The 17,355-nt window shown below is 61.4% G+C and overlaps 1 protein-coding gene across 2 annotated transcripts; it reads left to right on the top strand.

Annotated features, from left to right (window-relative positions):
- Positions 1-2,282: 2,282 nt before the first annotated feature.
- Positions 2,283-17,063, top strand: Chst1 (carbohydrate sulfotransferase 1). Of its 2 annotated transcripts, XM_076844359.2 has the most exons (4): positions 2,283-2,367; positions 11,367-11,421; positions 14,014-14,120; positions 15,030-17,063. In XM_076844359.2, the coding sequence occupies exon 4, from the start codon at positions 15,072-15,074 to the stop codon at positions 16,305-16,307; it is 1,236 nt and encodes a 411-aa protein (XP_076700474.1). In that variant the 5' UTR covers positions 2,283-2,367; positions 11,367-11,421; positions 14,014-14,120; positions 15,030-15,071; the 3' UTR covers positions 16,308-17,063. The 2 variants fall into 2 exon arrangements, with proteins under 2 accessions (XP_076700474.1, XP_076700475.1); XM_076844360.2 differs by lacking the exons at positions 2,283-2,367; positions 11,367-11,421 and adding an exon at positions 13,465-13,671.
- Positions 17,064-17,355: the final 292 nt, after the last annotated feature.

Genomic DNA, 17,355 nt, shown 5'->3' with positions numbered 1-17,355 from the left:
ACGTTTCCCTCCTCTCCACCCGAAATACACCAGAATTTGAAAAATGAGGCGCTGGATCTGAGAGTGCGAGATAGAGAAAGCTCTCTAAGCCCTGACTATTCTTGTCAGGCTGAAAACTTGGGGAGGGATTAGCGCTGGGTGAAAGGGAGGTTCTTATGGCTGAGCCTGGGGCTGTTACGGCCAGGATTTCTACGGAAGGACTGACATCAAGAGCTGCTTCTGGAAGGTCAGCACTCTTGCTAGGCATCAGGAACACTGCCACTGGGGGGGGCGGGGGATGGTTGGTAGGGGGCAGCCGATCTGTTCACCTTGAAGTCAGGATGAGGGCTGGCCCCACTGCCCTGGCTGCAGTGGCTGGACGCAGGCAGGCCGAGCCCAGCTGCACTGCTGCAGGCAGACGCGTGGGGAGGGGCTATTAGCCGCTCTAAGGGACCAGCCTGCCTGGTTCCCTGGCACTGGTGGGGGGAGGAGTTCATGATCATGAGTTTGAGATTGTGGCCAAGATAAGAGTTTATTGGTCTGGTGGGACACCCCGGGCAAGGACCTTCATGCCATTTGGTACTGATGCGTTGAGTCCCTGGTCCTCCAGAGAAGCACAGACGTCATGAGTCCCTATTGGTGAGCAAGTGATGTTTGTTCCCAGATATGCCAACAAGTCAATAGCAATGCTGTGCAATTATTAAGCACTCAGTGTGTGCCAGACATTGTGCTGGGCACTTTACATCCATTTTACCATCTGGTGTTCATGGTAGCCCCATGAGGTGAGAACCATCTTCTGATTGAGGAAACTGAGGCACGAAAGACCATCTCACTCACAAAAAGTCCCTGGCAGACACCTCTAGCCTGGGAGGGAGCGGTGCTAGGCTGCTGTGGTGGGCCTGTGAGACCCGGGGGAGGCTACCTCACATCCCTGGTTTTCAGCCTTCCCTGTACGGGAGTGACAGTCCATAGCTGGAAATAGGATTCAGGGAGAATTCTGAGATGATGGAGATGTTCTCTGCCTCACAGGAGGGTCTCTTGGTTAGCACTGAGGAGCCTCAGAGGTTCAGCCAAACCACTTGCCCATTCTTCAGATGGGGAAACAGGCCCAGGGGGTGGCCAGCCTGGGACTGCTGACAGACATGTGGCGGACCTGTGATTCCCTGCCTACCTCTCCAGCCCCTGATTAGGAGATGTTTCTCCGCCTGTTTACCTTGCTTCTCCTCCACTCCCAGAGGTCGCGTGTCTGTTTGTCTTGTCACTGGCCAGTCCTTGATGCCCGTGTGGGCCCAACCTGCAGGCGATGCTCAGACAATATTTGTGCAGAGGAGGAAGGACCACAGAGCTCGACTGGCACTGGTCTCCCTCACACAGGCAGCAGTGGCTCCAGGAGAGCTCGCGGTAGACTGGTGGGAAGAGGACGGACAGAAGTGGAAGACACCTGCCAGCAAATGTCCCACTATGCCACCCACCTCTTGACCCTGCCAAACGGAACAAATGGAGCCAGGGAAGGACAGATGATGGAATAGGGGTTGTGCCCCTGAAAGGTGGTTGGCTCCGGTTCTGGGTTCTGGAGTGTCTGTGCTGGCGAGGGACTCGGGAGAGGACCGCGGGGCCCTGGGCGGGGTTGGGGCTCCAGTCGGACTTTGGGGCTGGGGACGCTCAGACAGAAGGCTTTGTCGGAGTAGAAATGAGCACCCTCCTGGTGGGGTGGTGGGGGCGAACGGGGCAGGGGTGCCAGGGCAGCAGCCCGCGCTGCCCGCCGTTCTCGAAGCTCTGGGGGGGGGGTGGGCGTGGCTGCCCGCCCGCGGGTGGGGGTTGGCCCGGCTGCCGCGGGTGTCCCGAGCGCTCGGCTGGGGCGGGCGGGCGCGCTGAGGGGTGGGGACGAGAAGGGGCGGGCGGCTCCGGGGGCGGGCGGCTCTGGGGGTGGAGCCGGGACCGCAGCGCCCGCCGATCGCCCGGCGCTGAAGCCGCCGCCGCCGCCGCCGCCGCCGCTGCTGCCGCGGCTGCTCCGGGCTCGGGAACGCGAGGGCGCCCGGCTGCTGCGGCTGCTGCTCTCCTCCGGCGCCCGGGGCTGCGGCGCTCGGGGTCCGGGCCCGGCCCTGCGCCCTCGGCCCCCTGCCCGGCTCGCGGCCCCGCGCCTAGCCCGGGAGAACGCCCTCCGCCTCTCAGCCGCCCTGGGCTCGCGCCCCCGGCCATGAAGAGGGGCCCGTGAGGGGCGCGCGGAGGCGGAGGAAGAGGAGGAAGGAGGGAGGCCGAGGAGGAGGGCGCGGGAGGCGGAGGATGCCGCCGCCGCCGCCACCCGCGGGCCCCCGGCGAGCCTGACTCCGAGCGGAGGATGGAGCCGGCGCTGGGCGCCGCAGCGGCTCTCGGCGCGCCCCCGACCAGGTATCGGCAGGGCCCCGCGGCCCCGGGGCGGGCGGGAGCGCACAGTCCGCCGCAGCAGCCGGGAGAGGCGCGGGCGCGGTGGGAGACGCCCCTCGGCTAGGGGACAGTCGCTACCGGCGGTGCGCGGAGGGGGTGGCGCGGGACGGCAGCGTGTTGGGAGCAGGAAGGGGCTTCCGGGGCTGGTGGCCGGTGAGCGGTGAGCGCCGAGATCGCCCAGCCCTCCTCGGCCACATCTGGGGAGGACAGCAAACTTGAGACGCGGGCGGGCCCCCGAGGCGTCCGGATCCCTCCTGCTGCCGAGAGCACTCGGGGCTGCTCCGGGCTCAGGGTCCCACACTCTGCCCTCCTCGAGGCTGCCCGGACGCCTCGAGACCCTGAGGTCCCCACGTCTGCTATAACTTTCCAAACCAGAGCTGCACCCAGAGGCAGGGGCTGCCTCCAGCTTCCTGTTCCTAGCCTTGGCCCTGCGCCCTGCACCCGCAGCCCACCACCGTGCTGTGTGCGATGTGATGGGCCCTTTCTGGGGCCCTAGCCCCGCGATGGTGCAGAGTCCCAATATCCCTCCCCCTCTTCCCGGGGTAGGGCTTTTCTCTGGGTAGGGGCCGGTGAGCTGCTCCTCCCAGGCTCCAGGGACTTGGTGCTTGCCTTCACAGTGCGGAGCTGCGCTGGCCAGGATGCCAGGGGTTAAAAGGCCAAGCTACCTGAAGAGGCTGAGACCCTAGAGTCCTTCTAAGGTGGCACCTTGGCCTGAGTCCAGATGCCACAGTGTGCCGTCTCCTGCTCCAGGCCTGCCCTTTCTCAAGATTAGGTTCCTCAGCTCTGGCGCTGATTTCTTCTGATGGACCTAAAAACTGCTTCCAAGCAGGAGGCTCCTAGGAGGGCTGCCTCTGGGGTCCGGGTTTCAGATGGGCTTGGGCCACTGACAGGGAGGTAGAGGCCTGGGCAGAGGAGGTGGCTGCCCAGTGAAGAGCAGAAATTCTGGCCAGCATCTTTTGGAGGGCTGTTGGGAGCAGGGGGCAGAGGGGACCTAGAATTCCTGCTCAAGTTGGCACCTGGCTGGGAGCAGAGCTGCTTTAGCAAGCCAAGGGACCAGTAGGCAGTCGGGCCGAGGTACCAGGTGGCTGTCATCAGGGGCTCCTTAGCCTCTCTGGGGGTGCTGGGTGGCTCAGGCAAGACCTCACCTGGGCAGGCAGTGCCCCTGCTCCAGCCTCAGCACCACGTCACACACAGGGATCAGGATGACCCTGTTTCTCTCTCAAAGTGCTTTCACCGTCATGACTCACTCGCTGGATTCACCAGGGAGGTATCAAGCTTCCAGCCAGGTCCATTCTCCTCCCTCCTGGGTCTTCAGGGAGCTGCTGGGGAAAGGAGGAGGCGGGCTTGCCCTCGGGGCTGAGACCCTGCAGGCCTGGAGCCTGAAGCTGCAAACTTTCACTGCCTGCCTGGTCTTTGGTGGGCGAGGGGCCCAAGGCCAGGCCACAGTGAAGGGGAGGGGAGGGGACGGGTGTGCTGATTGTCCTCCTACCCCTGCTGGGGCTTTGAAATCACTGTCCCCTTCCCCCTTCACTCAACACCCAGCCTCCTCATCTCCAAGCAGAGATGCTAGGGGAGGATCCCAGATCCATTGCCTTCTTTCTGCAATATTTGGGATGCTCCAAACTGGCGCTTCCTTGGTACCAGGGGAAGTCACGCTCCTCTCCACCCTGGCCCTCCAGGCTTCTCTGCCACAGAGGGCATCTAGGTCCCTCTTGGACCCCTTTCTCCAGAGGAAGCATGGTGCTGAGGAGCTCACTAGACGTGTGTGTCAGCCTGCGCCAGAAGAGGGGCACATCTGGGTTCCACTGAGTGCAGGGGTGCTCAGGTGCCAAGCAATCCGTGAGGACATGTGTGTGCCCCCCAGGTCCCTCTTGCCCCTGACCTGTCCACCCCCCTATTGTGGGTCTCCCTTTACTTTCCCAACTCCACTCTGCCTCGGTTGGGAGGGAGTGTTTGATATTCATAATCTGGTTCAGAGAAGGTCCCGAAGCCCTGAGTCACTGTATGGTTTCCATGGAAACAGACTTGTTCGGAGGACTCGCTGTAGCGCGGCAGTGGTTGGGGGAGAAGGGAAACATATAGTAAAACCAGGCTCCACAAGTGTGGCGGCAGTTGGACCAGCTCCCTTCTGTGGGCAAGACCAGGGTGGGTTGGTCTCCCTAGAGGAAGGGCTGCCTGTCCCCACCCACGCCCGAGAGCCCCCTCCAGAGCCGCCCAGCGGACAGGCTGCTGCTCCTCCTGTGAACCTTCTGCCAAGCCTGATGGCTACTCTCTGTGCCTCAGTGTCCTCCTCTATAAGGGGGACTGTACGAGCCCTAGCTCTGGGGTCGTGAAGGTCAGATGCATTAAGAAGTGGAACACACCCGGGACAGTACCTAGTGGATGCCATTGCTATTGTAGGTCCGGGGATCACTTCCCGGGATCTCTCCTGTGTCCCGGCGGTGATCATGTCATCCCCTGGGCTGTGGAGAAGCCTCCCCTAGCAGCCTGTACCCACCCTGAGAGCCAGTCACCCCTTTCTCCCCACACAGCGGTACCTAGGGCTGGCGCCGTGCTAGGCGGCCCTGGATCTTGTTCAGACCCCACCTGTCCAGGAAGGAGCCTTGTGGGAACCAACTCTCCAGGTCCAGATGAGCCCCTGGGGGAGGATGGTGGTGTCCCCTGGTGTTGGGGCAGAAGGAAAGGGACAAAAGAGGCCCAGACAGAGACAGGCCCTCTCTGACATAGCGAGGGGGCTGGGTGGGGCAGACCACCTTCTCACGCCCTTTCCAGGCTGGTTCATCTGGCTGGAGGAGCATCCCCTTCCTGATGGTCACCCAAAGAGGAACCAGGGACTCCCCAGCAAGGCCTGAGGGTTGGATCTCTATTTCTCACATGCTACCACCATGCTCTGTGGTCGGGCAGGTGCGGGCTGCAGCAGGGAGGGTTTCCCCAGCAGCATGGGGGGCACAGCTGGGAGCCAGTGACGGCCCAGCCAGTCTCTCCCCAGCCCCTGTCTCTCACTCAGCCCCCCATTGGCCTGCAGACTCCACCTCCTGCACGGTGGGCTTCAGCTCCAAGCTCCGGCTCGCCCCATCACCCAGCTGTCAGTCTGTGAACCAGAGGAGACACTGAGATTCCTGGTTGTTGCCTGTTTGGGCAGATCTAACCTAGCTGCGGCCTCTCCCAGCTCCACACCGGCCCTGGGTGGCCCCTCTCTCTTCCTGGGCTCTCCGAGTGGCTCCAGCTGCCACCCAGCACCCCCCTGCCAGCTCTCATCTTCCTGCCAGGGTTCTGCCCCCAGGTCTCTCTGGACCGCTTTGCTGTCCTCACTGGTGTCCACGACACCTTCCAATTTAATATCCTCTGCAAATTTCATTAACGGACTGTTTACTCCCCTCTCTCAGGATCATTAATGAAGATGTTAGATAAGATGTGACCCAGCGCTCTCTCGCTCGCTCGGCGCCCTGCCCCCACTCCCGGACTCGCCTTCCAGCCCCCTCCCCCTGGACTCGCCTTCCCCACCCAGGAACCTGGGGACCCACCCTCTCCTGCTTTCAGGACCCATGACAAGTGCTTAGGGCCAGATCTGTTTGAATTAATTTGGTAAGATTACTCGAGGCGCTGTATCAAATGCTTTGCTAAAAATCAAGATATATTACCCTGCCTGCATTTCCCTCATCTACCAGTCTTGTAATTCTATCAAGAAAGCTATCAAGTTTGTCAGGCATGATTTGTTCTTTATAAATCCCCACGGTGCCGCGTGGGGCACAGGGTTCCCGCGTTTTCTAAATGTTTAGAGATCCCTTCTTTGTGTTTGCTTCTTGATTAGAGCTGGAAGCCCGTGGGCTGGGAGCAGGGGAAGGCTGTGTCCTTTGCGGGGACGGGGAGGGCGGCCCTGCCGTCCCTTCTCTGGAGTCCGCGGTGGGAGTTTTTAGGAGCGCTCCCTCAGTCCTGCAGGCAACAGGCGCCCCAGGCTGGGCCCTGGGGAAGGCTGGTGTGTGGGGGTCTCTGATGCTTCCTTCAAGGATTCTGCGAGGCAGAGGAGATGACAGAGTCCGCTGCCACTGCCGTTCTAACCGGGTGTCACTTTGCTGAGAGCTTTCTGTGCTCCATCTCCTGGAAGTCCTGGGAGCCGGGGTGGCCGGCTCAGGGGCTCAGGGACTCCGGGTCTGGTGCCCGCTCCGTCTGCTGCACTCCTAGCCTTTCCCACAGGGGGTCAGGAGAGCCGAGTGGCTCCGGCTGCCACCCAGCACCCCCCTGCCAGCCCTCAGCTTCCTGCAGGGTTCTGCCCCCACGTCTCTCTGGACCGCTTTGCTGTCCTCACTGGTGTTCTGGACGTCTCAGGAGGTGAGTGAGGACCTCAGAGTGGCGCCCCAGTTCCTGGGTTCTGTTCTCGCCCCTGGCCCGTCTGAGCTGTCACTTAACCTTCCTGGGCAGTCGCTGCAGCCAGAGGACCCGAGGCTTCCGGCTGCGAGGGTCCACGGAGGGGAGGTGTGACAGTCCCACCAGGTGCCAGGCTCTGGGATAACGGCTGCCAGTTTATGTCACTGTGGGTGTCCCCCTTGATGTCGGCAGAGATGATCATCCTGCTGGCCTCGTGCCTGGTGGGCAGAGCCTGGTCACCCAGGAAACGGGGGGCCACATGCTGGCAGCCTGGTGCAGGCATGTCCTTGGGACCGGCCTGGGCTGGTGGCAGGGTCTGGCCCGAGGGAGCAGGGAGCCAGTGCTCCGGTCCAGACCGCGTCGGGCTGGTGGTTATAAGACATGGCTCGCGCCCTCTTGGCTGGGGAGCTGGGCCTTCCTGGCCTCCTTGGCTGAGAGTCTTTGAACCTCCCTCTCCTGCCTGGCCGGAGTCTGAGGCCTGAGTGGGGAGCAGGGTGTGTCTGGGCGGCTGCTCCTCAGTGGCTGCGCCTGTGACCACCTTTGTTTGTGAGAATCTTGAGCTTCAGCTGGGCAGCGGTGGGATGGCACAGACCCATCCACGTGCCAGGGAAGGCCCACCAGCTGACACCCAGGGACATGGTCCTTGGAGATGGCAGCAGCTGTTGGGTGAGCTGGCTCTGGGTTGGGGGTGAATGCCCAGGTCGAGAGGGGCACCAGTGTGTCCTGGGGCCTTGATGGCTCCCTTGGTCTTGGCTGTCCCTGTCCCTCTCCTCTAGCATCCCAGGGTTGGGTGACACTCTCGCTCTCAGGCAAGTCCTCGGGCTGAGGTGGAAGCAGGGCCCAGCACGTGCAGGGACAGGCTCAGGCTCCTTCATTTACGGAGGCTGGCCGCTCTTCCTCTGGGGAGCTGGTCATGGCACCTGGCAGGCGGTGAGCAGCCCTCAGTGGGAGCCAGGCCCGGGGACATCTCTGGGTGTTGGCACCTGTAGCTCCCCTACCCCCTGAGGCTCAGGTGGGTTCCAGTGTCCCAGCCTTCCCACCCCCAGCCCTCACCCCGCTGGGCCAGGTGAGCCTCCTGCAGGTGAGTGGACTCCGGGGATGTGGGACAGATGGCCCCTTCCCTGGCGGCCGGCAGCAGCTGGCTCTGGCTCCTGTGGATGTTTTCCCATCCCCGAGGCTGGGCGGCTGGGCAGGCCCGGTGTCCAGGGGGTGGGGCCTCGGTACTATTCCGACTCTGGCTGTGGCTGCTGGGTGGGTGGCAGTGGGGGGGACAGGAAACCAGGGCCTTTCCGCTGGCCCAGTGTTGGGGCAGAGCCCCGCCTACCACAGGCCGGCCTGGGACGGGGACTGGCCTCTGACTCATCCCTCCCCAGGAGCTGGGCACACACTGGGGCCTTGTCCTGGGGCTCGGAGGTCAGTCACTCTCCCCACTGCTGGGGAAGCCCTTCTCCAGGTCGGCCTTGGGACCCTGGTGCCCAGCCGGCCCGTGGCGGAAGGGCAGGACAGTGAGGTGCCCTCGGTTCCCAGGGCCAGTGGGCAAGGTCTCTGCAGGCAGGACAGCCTGTCCCCAGCCACACACGCGGGGCTGCGGAGCACGCCCAGGCCGTGATGCATCTTTTACCCTCTGCTCTCATGATGCCCGTTGTGGGGCATCAGCCCCCAAGACTTCCCCTCACGGCTCCTGCTTCACGACCCTGCGCCCAGCGTTGTGTGGGTCTCACAGCCTAGAGGTCTGGGAGATTCGCGGGGTTTGTCTCACATCAGGACAACGGAGTCCTGCAGAGGTTCCGGTCCTTGCTGAAGTCTAGCTAGAAAGCCACAGCAGCGAGACCCACACCCTGGCCCCACTCTCAAGCAGGCTTGCGATGCCCAGGGGTGTCCCCAAGGACATCACCTGTGGACATGGGAGTGGCCCGCCCTGGGGACACAGAGCTCACAGCGCTCTGCTAATGGTGTAGAGTGGAAGACCCGCGGCTCTGTGGGCGAGTGTGTTGGGGACGGGCTGTGGGCCCAGGCAGGCCTGCTGGGGACTGGACGCAGCAGCAAGTCTGTGTCACGGAGAAGGCCCCTCACACACGCTGCAGCTGAGGTGGGCGTGGCTCCAGGGATCAGCACTGGAGGCCCAGTGGCCCCGGGTGACTCAGGCAACAGGGGCTGAGGCCGGGCTCCGTCAGATTCCCTCTAGAAGGTCATGTGGGCTGAAGTACATGTTGGCATAGTGCCCACATTGGAGGGTGCCCGAGGACTCAGTCCCATCAAACTTACCCTTGGGTTTTATTAGGTAGGCGATCTTGAGGCTGTGCCTCCTGGTGGTATATAGCTCTCTGGAGACCGACCATGAGCGGAATCAGGCTGGATTCAGTATCAGTCGGGAATAGTCAGATGTTTCTTGACACATGCTTTAATCTTTATCTCACGGATCCTAGCAAACATGAAAATGAAGCAATTCCCTTTTCCCATCAACTACCAGGAAGCTCTGGCCACTATATGTAGCCCACAAGCCATTTAATCAATCCTTCCTTCCTTCCTTCCTTCTTTCTTTTCTTCTTTTCTTTCTTGCAGTGCTAGGGATGGAACTCAGGGCCTCAAGTGCTCTACCACTGAGCTCCGTCCCCAGCTGCTGTCACGGCTCTTTGTATGCTGCCCTTATTCCAGGTTCTTTCAGACTTTCAACACCCTTGTTTTTCCCGTGCCTCATTTTGTCACCTCATTTTCCTCTGGGAGGAGAAACCTTGCTGTTTTATGTGTTTTTAGCCATAACTAAACAAACATCTACGGTGGAGCTGGGATTGAGTGCTGCCCCTCCCTCCGGCTCCCCCTGCCTGGTTCCTGGCACCCCAGAGCCCCGGGAATCCTTCACCCAGCTCCCGAATCTGGGCAGAAGGGGGCGGGTAGCTTCTTTTCTCCCTGCCGCCCCCCCCCCCCCGGATTTGGTGACATGTTTTGGGGAGGAGCTGGGAAGGGTGTCATGTCTGAGGGAAGCCTCAGCTGCCCCCACAGCCCTCGGGCCCCCTGGAGGTCCTGCTCCACCCCAGGAGACTCCAGCCACTGCTGTCCCTGGTCCCCCCATCCCCCCACCCCCAGAGGGAGAGCCCAATGCTAGGGACAGGTGGTGGCCTCAACCAGGTGCCTTGGAAAGGGGGAGGGGAGGACAACTGCAGTACCCTGGGGCAGGAGAGCAGGCACCAGGAGGTGCCAGGGCTAGGTTTTAGTGCCCCACCCTGTCACCAGTCTCCTCTTCAGCTCTTGCATTGGGTGACTTCACTCTGTCCCCAAGGTTAATACATTGGGCCAAAAGCTTGGTGTGAATGTGCCCCCTTCCATTGTCTGGCTGTCCCCCCCTCCGGGGCACCTACCGTTCAGTGTCTGTGCCTCTGTACAAGTGTCCCCCACCCAGCCCCGAAGGTCCGAGCTGGTGGTGGGTCCTGCACCGTGTCTTCTGGCCGAGCTTTCCTGACCCTAGGCTGGGCGAAGTCCTCACGTCACCTAAGCCCATCTGTGGGGCTGCTTGCTCCAGTCAGTTGAAGAGAAGACCCCAGGGCAGCGGCTGGCTCTGAGGGAGGAGCCAGGCCTCTGGGAAGGGCGAGCGGGGTCTGGGCTGCAGGAGGCCTGGGGAACTTCCAGTTGGGTGCAAAACTGTGGGTGCAGGTGGTGTTTCCTGGGATGAGGGATTGCATTTTAGGGGCCAGTGGCCCAGGGAAGGTGGGGAGCAGTGCTTTGGCGCCCGGAGCAGAAGGGAGGCTACAGCTCTGTCGAGGGCTGTGGTTCTTAGGGATGGCCAAAGATCAGGCTGAGGGGGTGGGGACAGACGCAGCTCGGGGTTCTTCTGGAAGGTGACTGGACTCTTCCCCTGCTGACGGGCAATCCCTGTCTGCTGTGACGGTGGCCCTGCTTGGCCCTGGGAATGCAGTGGGGGGCCTTCTGAGCTGACAGAACCCCATGGTCAGAGCCGGGAGTCCTCTGGTCACTGGGCTTATGGAAAAACCCAGGCACAGAGGGGCCAGGGGTGGGGTGGGGGCCAGGGAACCAAGGTCACTCAGCAGCCAGGGAAAGGCAGAGGCTGTGTGATGCCCCTGTGGGTGACATTGAGTTCAATGTCCCTTCCCTGCGGGGGTGGTGGGGGATGAGGTAGCGCGGCCTGTCCAGGCTTGCCTCTGGGAGTGCATCTGAGGAAGAGGGGCTGCATCGGGCAGGGACATGCCTCGGTCACCCCTCTCCGCATCCTGCAACATCACCTCCCCTGGTGGCACCCTCACATCAGGCTGCAGCCAGCCCCCAGGAAGGCAGGCCACCGCAGGGCCCCAGTTAAAGTGCAGGGCTAGGAGGCTGCACTTTGGGACTTTGCCACTAGAGGGCAGCAGGAAGGCCACTGCGGGACTCTGCATAGTTCCTGGCAGGGAGGGGGTCTGGGAAGGAGGTTTGGTGTAGAGGTCGGTCTCACTGTCACTGTCAGTCCCTGTGGGCTGCCGGGTGATTCCCCAAGAAGCAGATGTTAGTGAGGACACTTTTAACGGCTTTATTGGGTGTAACCCTACGCCAGGCACAGCACTAACTCATTGGTCCCACAAAGCCTTCTCATAAGTATCTCCATTTTGCAGGTGAGGAAACAGAGGCACAGAGAGATTAAGGAATCTAGCCACATTCCCACAGCTGGTAAGTGCCTGAGCTGGGACATGGAGCTGGTCCCAGAACCCAGCTCCCAACCACGAACCATTATATTTGAATGTCCGGCACTGACGAAATTCCTTAAGTCGTTCAATTCTTCTGGCTGGTTGGAAGGTGGTCACACCTTCTTTATAGATGGGGACACTGAGGCTCACGGACAGCTGGTGAATCGCCCACATGTCCATACCCACTGAGGGGCGGACCTAGGCCGACCTGGCTCCTGGCGAGCCCTGAGCTCCCGTTTAGCTTTGTGATGTTCAGTCCTCCCCTCCCACTGGGCCCCTTGGAATTTGGCTGACTTTGAAGTCTGGGCGTGGGAGTCACCCCCTCCCTTGCCTTAACAGAAAGAACAGATTCTGGGCTCCTCTGTCTAAGCTTTTGACCAGCTGGAGCTGGAGGGAGCCCATGCCAGAGGCTGCTGGAGCCCAGGAAGGAGCCCCGAGCCCCCCAATGTGGCCTGGAGGACGAGAGCGTTGAGGGCTCTTTCAGTGGCCAATGCTCCCTTGGGAACCACAGGACCTGGCCCCGGGTCCTCTGGTTTCCAGGGCAGATGCCTGCAGCATACCAAGGAGGCTTGGCCAGCACTGGGCTGGCTCTGCCAGGCTGGCAGGGGAGCTGGGCACTTCCAGGAGGGCCTGGCTCCCCCACCTTCCCATTCCCATGCCCTGGCTTTGCCCTCCCTGGGAGGCGGGGCATGGCCTGAGACTGGGAAACTCCCCTCCGGTGCCCAGCACTGGCCTTCAGCTCTCTGGTGCGATGTGGAGATGTGGGGCAAGATGGCGAGATGCTGCTCTTGGAAGGCCATCTGGGATACGTTCTGTCTTTGGCACCGGAACCCTAGGTTGGCAGAAGAGTCTCAAAGGGGGTGAAGTATGGGGGGCATCAGGGAGTGGATCCAGGGGGTGGATTTGGTGTGGACTTCGGAGCATGGCCTGCCCCTTCCGAGGTGTGAACTTGGGGAAGTTATTTCACCCTGAGGGGCCGCAGCTTCCTTCTGTGTAGAGTGGATTGTGCTGGGGTCAGCCTGTCCTGTGGGGAGAGTGCGGCTTGGGAGGACCATGCCCGATGCCCACAAGTGCTGGCCCTGCCTGCTGCTGTCTCCCCTGTCCTCCCTGGAACAGTGCCTGGCCGCCCTGGAGAGCTGACAGATGTCTGGATCGGCACTGCCGCTGAAGAGCGGGCCCTCAGTGACCCAGGACTCAGTGACCCAGCCGCCCGCGCTCCTGCTGGTGCCCTCCCTGCCTGTCGCATGGCGAAAGGCGCTCACATTTGTCTGGGGTTACTTGGGCTGAGGACCCCCGGGCCTGGCACCTCAGCAGGCCTGCTGCCTTCTCAGCCCAGGCTCTGCTGCCCCCTCCAAGGCAACCGACTGCTGTGGCTCCTCTTCTTTCTTGGGACACAAAGCTGGTGGTGAAGAGCCCAGAGCACTGGCCTAAGCCTGACCTCAGGGACCCAGGCCTCTGCTATTCCTTAATGGCTGAGATGGCTTTTCCTTAGTTTTTGAGACTTAATTTCTCCATCCGAACCAGGGGAATGAGGCCCCTCCCCTCCCAGGGGGTTTGTGAGGAATCACACGGACCAGAAGGTGGATGTGCTTGGCAGCTCTGGGAAATGAGCATGCGCTCGCCCTGCTCCCAAAGGAGTCGCGCCAAACAGCAGGGTGTGGCTGGGGGGATATTTGCACCCGAGTCCACCCGTCATCGTGAACAGAGGAAGGACAGTCAGACAGTAATGGAAAGAATGTGCTCAGAGCCTCGGCAGTCAATCTGCTCCCCTTCTAGTGCCCAGCCCCTCTCCTGCCAGTCCACAAATGGGCTGGGGACATTAATCAAATGCGTGTTTGAAGGCCAAGTGTGTTTAAGCTGGAGGAACAGGAAGTCAAGCCTCCCAGGAGGGACATGGGGGGGTGCCGGGAGACCTCCGGGCGTGAGCTCGCACTGTTCTGTGGGCTGACGCTGCACCTGCCGGGGTACAGGGCCTCGCGCTTCACAGGTGCTCAACAGATGCTAACTGAAGGGGTCCCCGGGTTTTGGTGTTTTCACGCGGACTTGGGTCAAGGTCCGGAACGCCACCTAGTCCAATTCTGCTTTTGAGTTTCAGTAGCTGCTCCTCTCCGTGTGGTGGAAGGACACCCCTTCCTGGCGTCCCTCAGAGCTGCCATTTGATGCAGAGGCCTGAGGCGAACCCCTGCTTGCCTCCCTCCCTGCCAAATTCCGGGAACCAGTTGAATTTCCAAAGGTCAGACTTGTCTGCTGATCTCAAGCCCAGAACCAATCCGGGGTGTGCTGGGGCTCAGTCCGTGAGGCCCGCAGCTCACCAGCTTCCTGTCCCCCGGGGCCCTGGTGTGAGCAGAGGGTAGTGGGTGAGTGAGGCAGGTGAAGGGGTGGGGTGCCGGGGTCCGGACCCCAGGGATTAGATGGCACTGGTTGGCTGAGACCCTGATATCAATGATAAATATAGGGGAAAAGCAGGGCCTTTATTGCCTGACTTGGGGCAGACTGTGGGACATAAGGCACAGGAGAGGGAGACACTGGGAGCCCAACCCCATCCTCAGAATGCGTGCCCTCTCTCTTTCTGTAGTCCGCTGGCCACAGGACTGGTGCACAGGCTTGGACCTCTGACCACAGCCAGCTAAGCCTGGGAACACGGGCAGCCGCGGACTGCCCAGCCTGGAGCAGCCGTCTTTGGTAAGTGTTGGGCCTCCCTCACCGGCTCCAGAAGCCCCAGCACTCTCTCTGGGGCTGGGAGCTGAGCTAGCCTCCCTGGGGGCACCTGCAAGATGCTTGGGGCAGCCTGGGCCCTTTCTGCTTCCCGTGGCTCCTTCCGGTTCCCCTTCTGTGAACAGAGAGGCTAAGGGGCTAAGGGTAGAGGCTCTCGAAGACCAGCGTGGAGGAGCCAGGCCTGTCTCCTCGGGCTAAGATCTTCTGGGCAGTCCACTCTGGTAGTGAGGATCACCTGGGCCCATGGCCACGAGCAGACCCCAGATCCTGGAGAGGGCTGTTTCTCTGGGACCCCTCCCTCTATTTCAGGCCAGTTAACTCGAGGGCATTTAGGAGCCCAGAAATCCACATCTGGAGATAGCTGGGCACCTGCGTCCACAGTTGGAGGGATGTGGGCACAGCTGTCCACCACTCCTGTCTCCCCTAGCATGGAAAGCTGCTGGAGAGCACAGCTCAGAGAAAGGATGTCCACTTGGGGGAGTGGGCACCAGCTCATGGGGCTGGGGAAGCATGTTGGTGGCCAGGCAATGCCAGCAGGGTGTCAGGAGTGGCAGGGTGTGGCCTGAGGCCTCCCTAAGTGTAGGGGTTGGGAAGAGAAAGGCTCTTTTGCACAGCTGGGCCCCTTCAAGGAGCTCGGGGTTCAAGGTAGGAGGCTTCTTCAGCCATCTGTGGGTTGGATCTTGGGCTTCAGGTTGGGCAGATCCCTGAAGGTCGCACGAGTCCCTCACAGAATGACAAAGCCTAGCTGCTTGGGCCTTAGGGCTGAGGATGTGTGTGCGTGAGAGAGGGAGAGGGGGAGAGGGAGATGGATGTCCCTGGGCCCCCTGGAGGCCCCTGGCTACGGGAGGTGCCTGACCAGGCCGTCTTTGCTCCCAGACCTCGACCCTCGGAGAAGCAGCCCCATGAAGGTGGCCAGCCATGCAATGTTCCTGGAAGGCCGTCCTCCTCCTCGCGCTGGCCTCCATAGCCATCCAGTACACCGCCATCCGCACCTTCACTGCCAAGTCCTTCCACACCTGCCCCGGGCTGGCCGAGGCGGGGCTGGCCGAGCGGCTGTGCGAGGAGGGTCCCACCTTCACCTATAACCTCTCTCGAAAGACCCACATCCTCATCCTGGCCACCACGCGCAGCGGCTCGTCCTTCGTGGGCCAGCTCTTCAACCAGCATCTGGACGTCTTCTACCTGTTCGAGCCCCTCTACCACGTCCAGAACACGCTCATCCCGCGCTTCACCCAGGGCAAGAGCCCCGCAGACCGGAGGGTCATGCTGGGTGCCAGCCGCGACCTCCTGAGGAGCCTCTATGACTGCGACCTCTACTTCCTGGAGAACTACATCAAGCCGCCCCCTGTCAACCACACCACCGACAGGATCTTCCGCCGCGGGGCCAGCAGGGTCCTCTGCTCCCGGCCCGTGTGCGACCCCCCGGGGGCTCCCGACCTGGTCCTGGAAGAGGGGGACTGCGTGCGCAAGTGCGGCCTGCTGAACCTGACCGTGGCCGCAGAGGCCTGTCGCGAGCGCAGCCACGTGGCCATCAAGACTGTGCGCGTGCCCGAGGTGAACGACCTGCGGGCCCTGGTGGAAGACCCCCGGTTGAACCTCAAGGTCATCCAGCTGGTCCGAGACCCTCGGGGGATTCTAGCCTCCCGGAGCGAGACCTTCCGCGACACGTACCGGCTGTGGCGGCTCTGGTACGGCACGGGCAGGAAACCCTACAACCTGGATGTCACGCAGCTGACCACCGTGTGCGAGGACTTCTCCAATTCCGTGTCCACCGGCCTCATGCGGCCCTCCTGGCTCAAGGGCAAGTACATGCTGGTGCGCTACGAGGACCTGGCCCGGAACCCCATGAAGAAGACGGAGGAGATCTACGGGTTCCTGGGGATCCCCCTGGATGGCCACGTGGCCCGCTGGATCCAGAACAACACGCGGGGCGACCCCACCTTGGGCAAGCACAAATACGGCACCGTGCGAAACTCGGCTGCCACGGCCGAGAAGTGGCGCTTCCGCCTCTCGTATGACATTGTGGCCTTCGCCCAGAACGCCTGTCAGCACGTGCTGGCCCAGCTGGGCTACAAGAAGGCCGCCTCGGAGGAGGAGCTCAAGAACCCGGCCATCAGCCTGGTGGAGGAGCGGGACTTCCGCCCCTTCTCGTGACATGGCGCGGGGCGCGGGGCGCGGACGCCGGGTTTGAGAAACGGACCATTTTAACTGTTGCCTTATTCCCCACCCCCACCCCGTCTTCGTGTCCTTCCCGCCCCCTGCCCACCCCGCCCCCTTCAGCCTTTTTGTCTCCGATATTTGCACTACACGCCTGGGACGGGAAGCGGCAGAGGGCGCACGTGACGTGGGGCCCGCCCCCCCATTCCGACCCTCTGAGGTTGGCCCCTCGGGGACGGTGACGATGTTTACCAGCACCCCGCGCACACCTTCACGCACGCACATGGGCCCACCCGGAGAGGCACCCCGACACACGACTTCTCAAATTTTTTGGAATGAATGAGTGGTTGGGGGATCGTAGTTTTTGCACTGTTTTACTACTACAAGGTAAGCGGATAAAAACGAAAGGACCCCTCTCTCGAACTTCGGAAAGGGGTCTGTCCCTCCCGAGCCCTGCTTCCTGGCCCTGGCCCTCTTCCTCCATAGAACAGAGAACCCCCCTCCTGCCCGCCCTTGCCTGTCGGTGAGCAGGTTTTACTGTGAGGTGAACGTGGACGTCGTTGATTTTTTCCAGTCTGTGGTGATGCTGTCTGTCTGTCTGAGTCTTGTGGCTGCCCCTGGACCAGTGATGGCTGATGAATCTTTTAAGTTTCTGATTGATCTTGGGGTCCATCTGTGATATTTCTTTGTGCCAAAAAAAAAAAAAAAAAAAAGAGTGAATCAAGTTTGCTAAATGAACATTGAAATGCTTTATCTGTGTTTTCTGTAAATAAAAGTGTGCAGTAATAGCTGGGTGTATGGTGATTGGCTGAGAGCGGCTGGGCCGGGTCTGGGTGTTCCTGGCTTTGGGGAGAAGATTGGTATCAAATGGCATGTCTTCCTTTTAGGACTCTTGTTAGGCTTTACACTGATTCCACTGAGTTCCGGGTGTCATTCCCTTCTGTACCTCAGAGCCAGACATGACCAAAATGTGCAACAAGTGGCATGGCTTGGTGGGACAGAGGTGAGCACCGGGTCCCGGGACCCTGTGCCAGATGTTCCTCCT

This window comes from Callospermophilus lateralis, chromosome 2 (assembly GCF_048772815.1).
Source record: "Callospermophilus lateralis isolate mCalLat2 chromosome 2, mCalLat2.hap1, whole genome shotgun sequence".
In the NCBI taxonomy this organism is placed as follows: domain Eukaryota; kingdom Metazoa; phylum Chordata; class Mammalia; order Rodentia; family Sciuridae; genus Callospermophilus; species Callospermophilus lateralis.
This window is presented reverse-complemented; position numbering and strand designations above follow the sequence as displayed.

Excerpts from the sequence above, each read along its gene's own strand:
- Chst1 (XM_076844359.2), top strand. The coding sequence starts at position 15,072 with ATGCAATGTTCCTGGAAGGCCGTCCTCCTCCTCGCGCTGGCCTCCATA.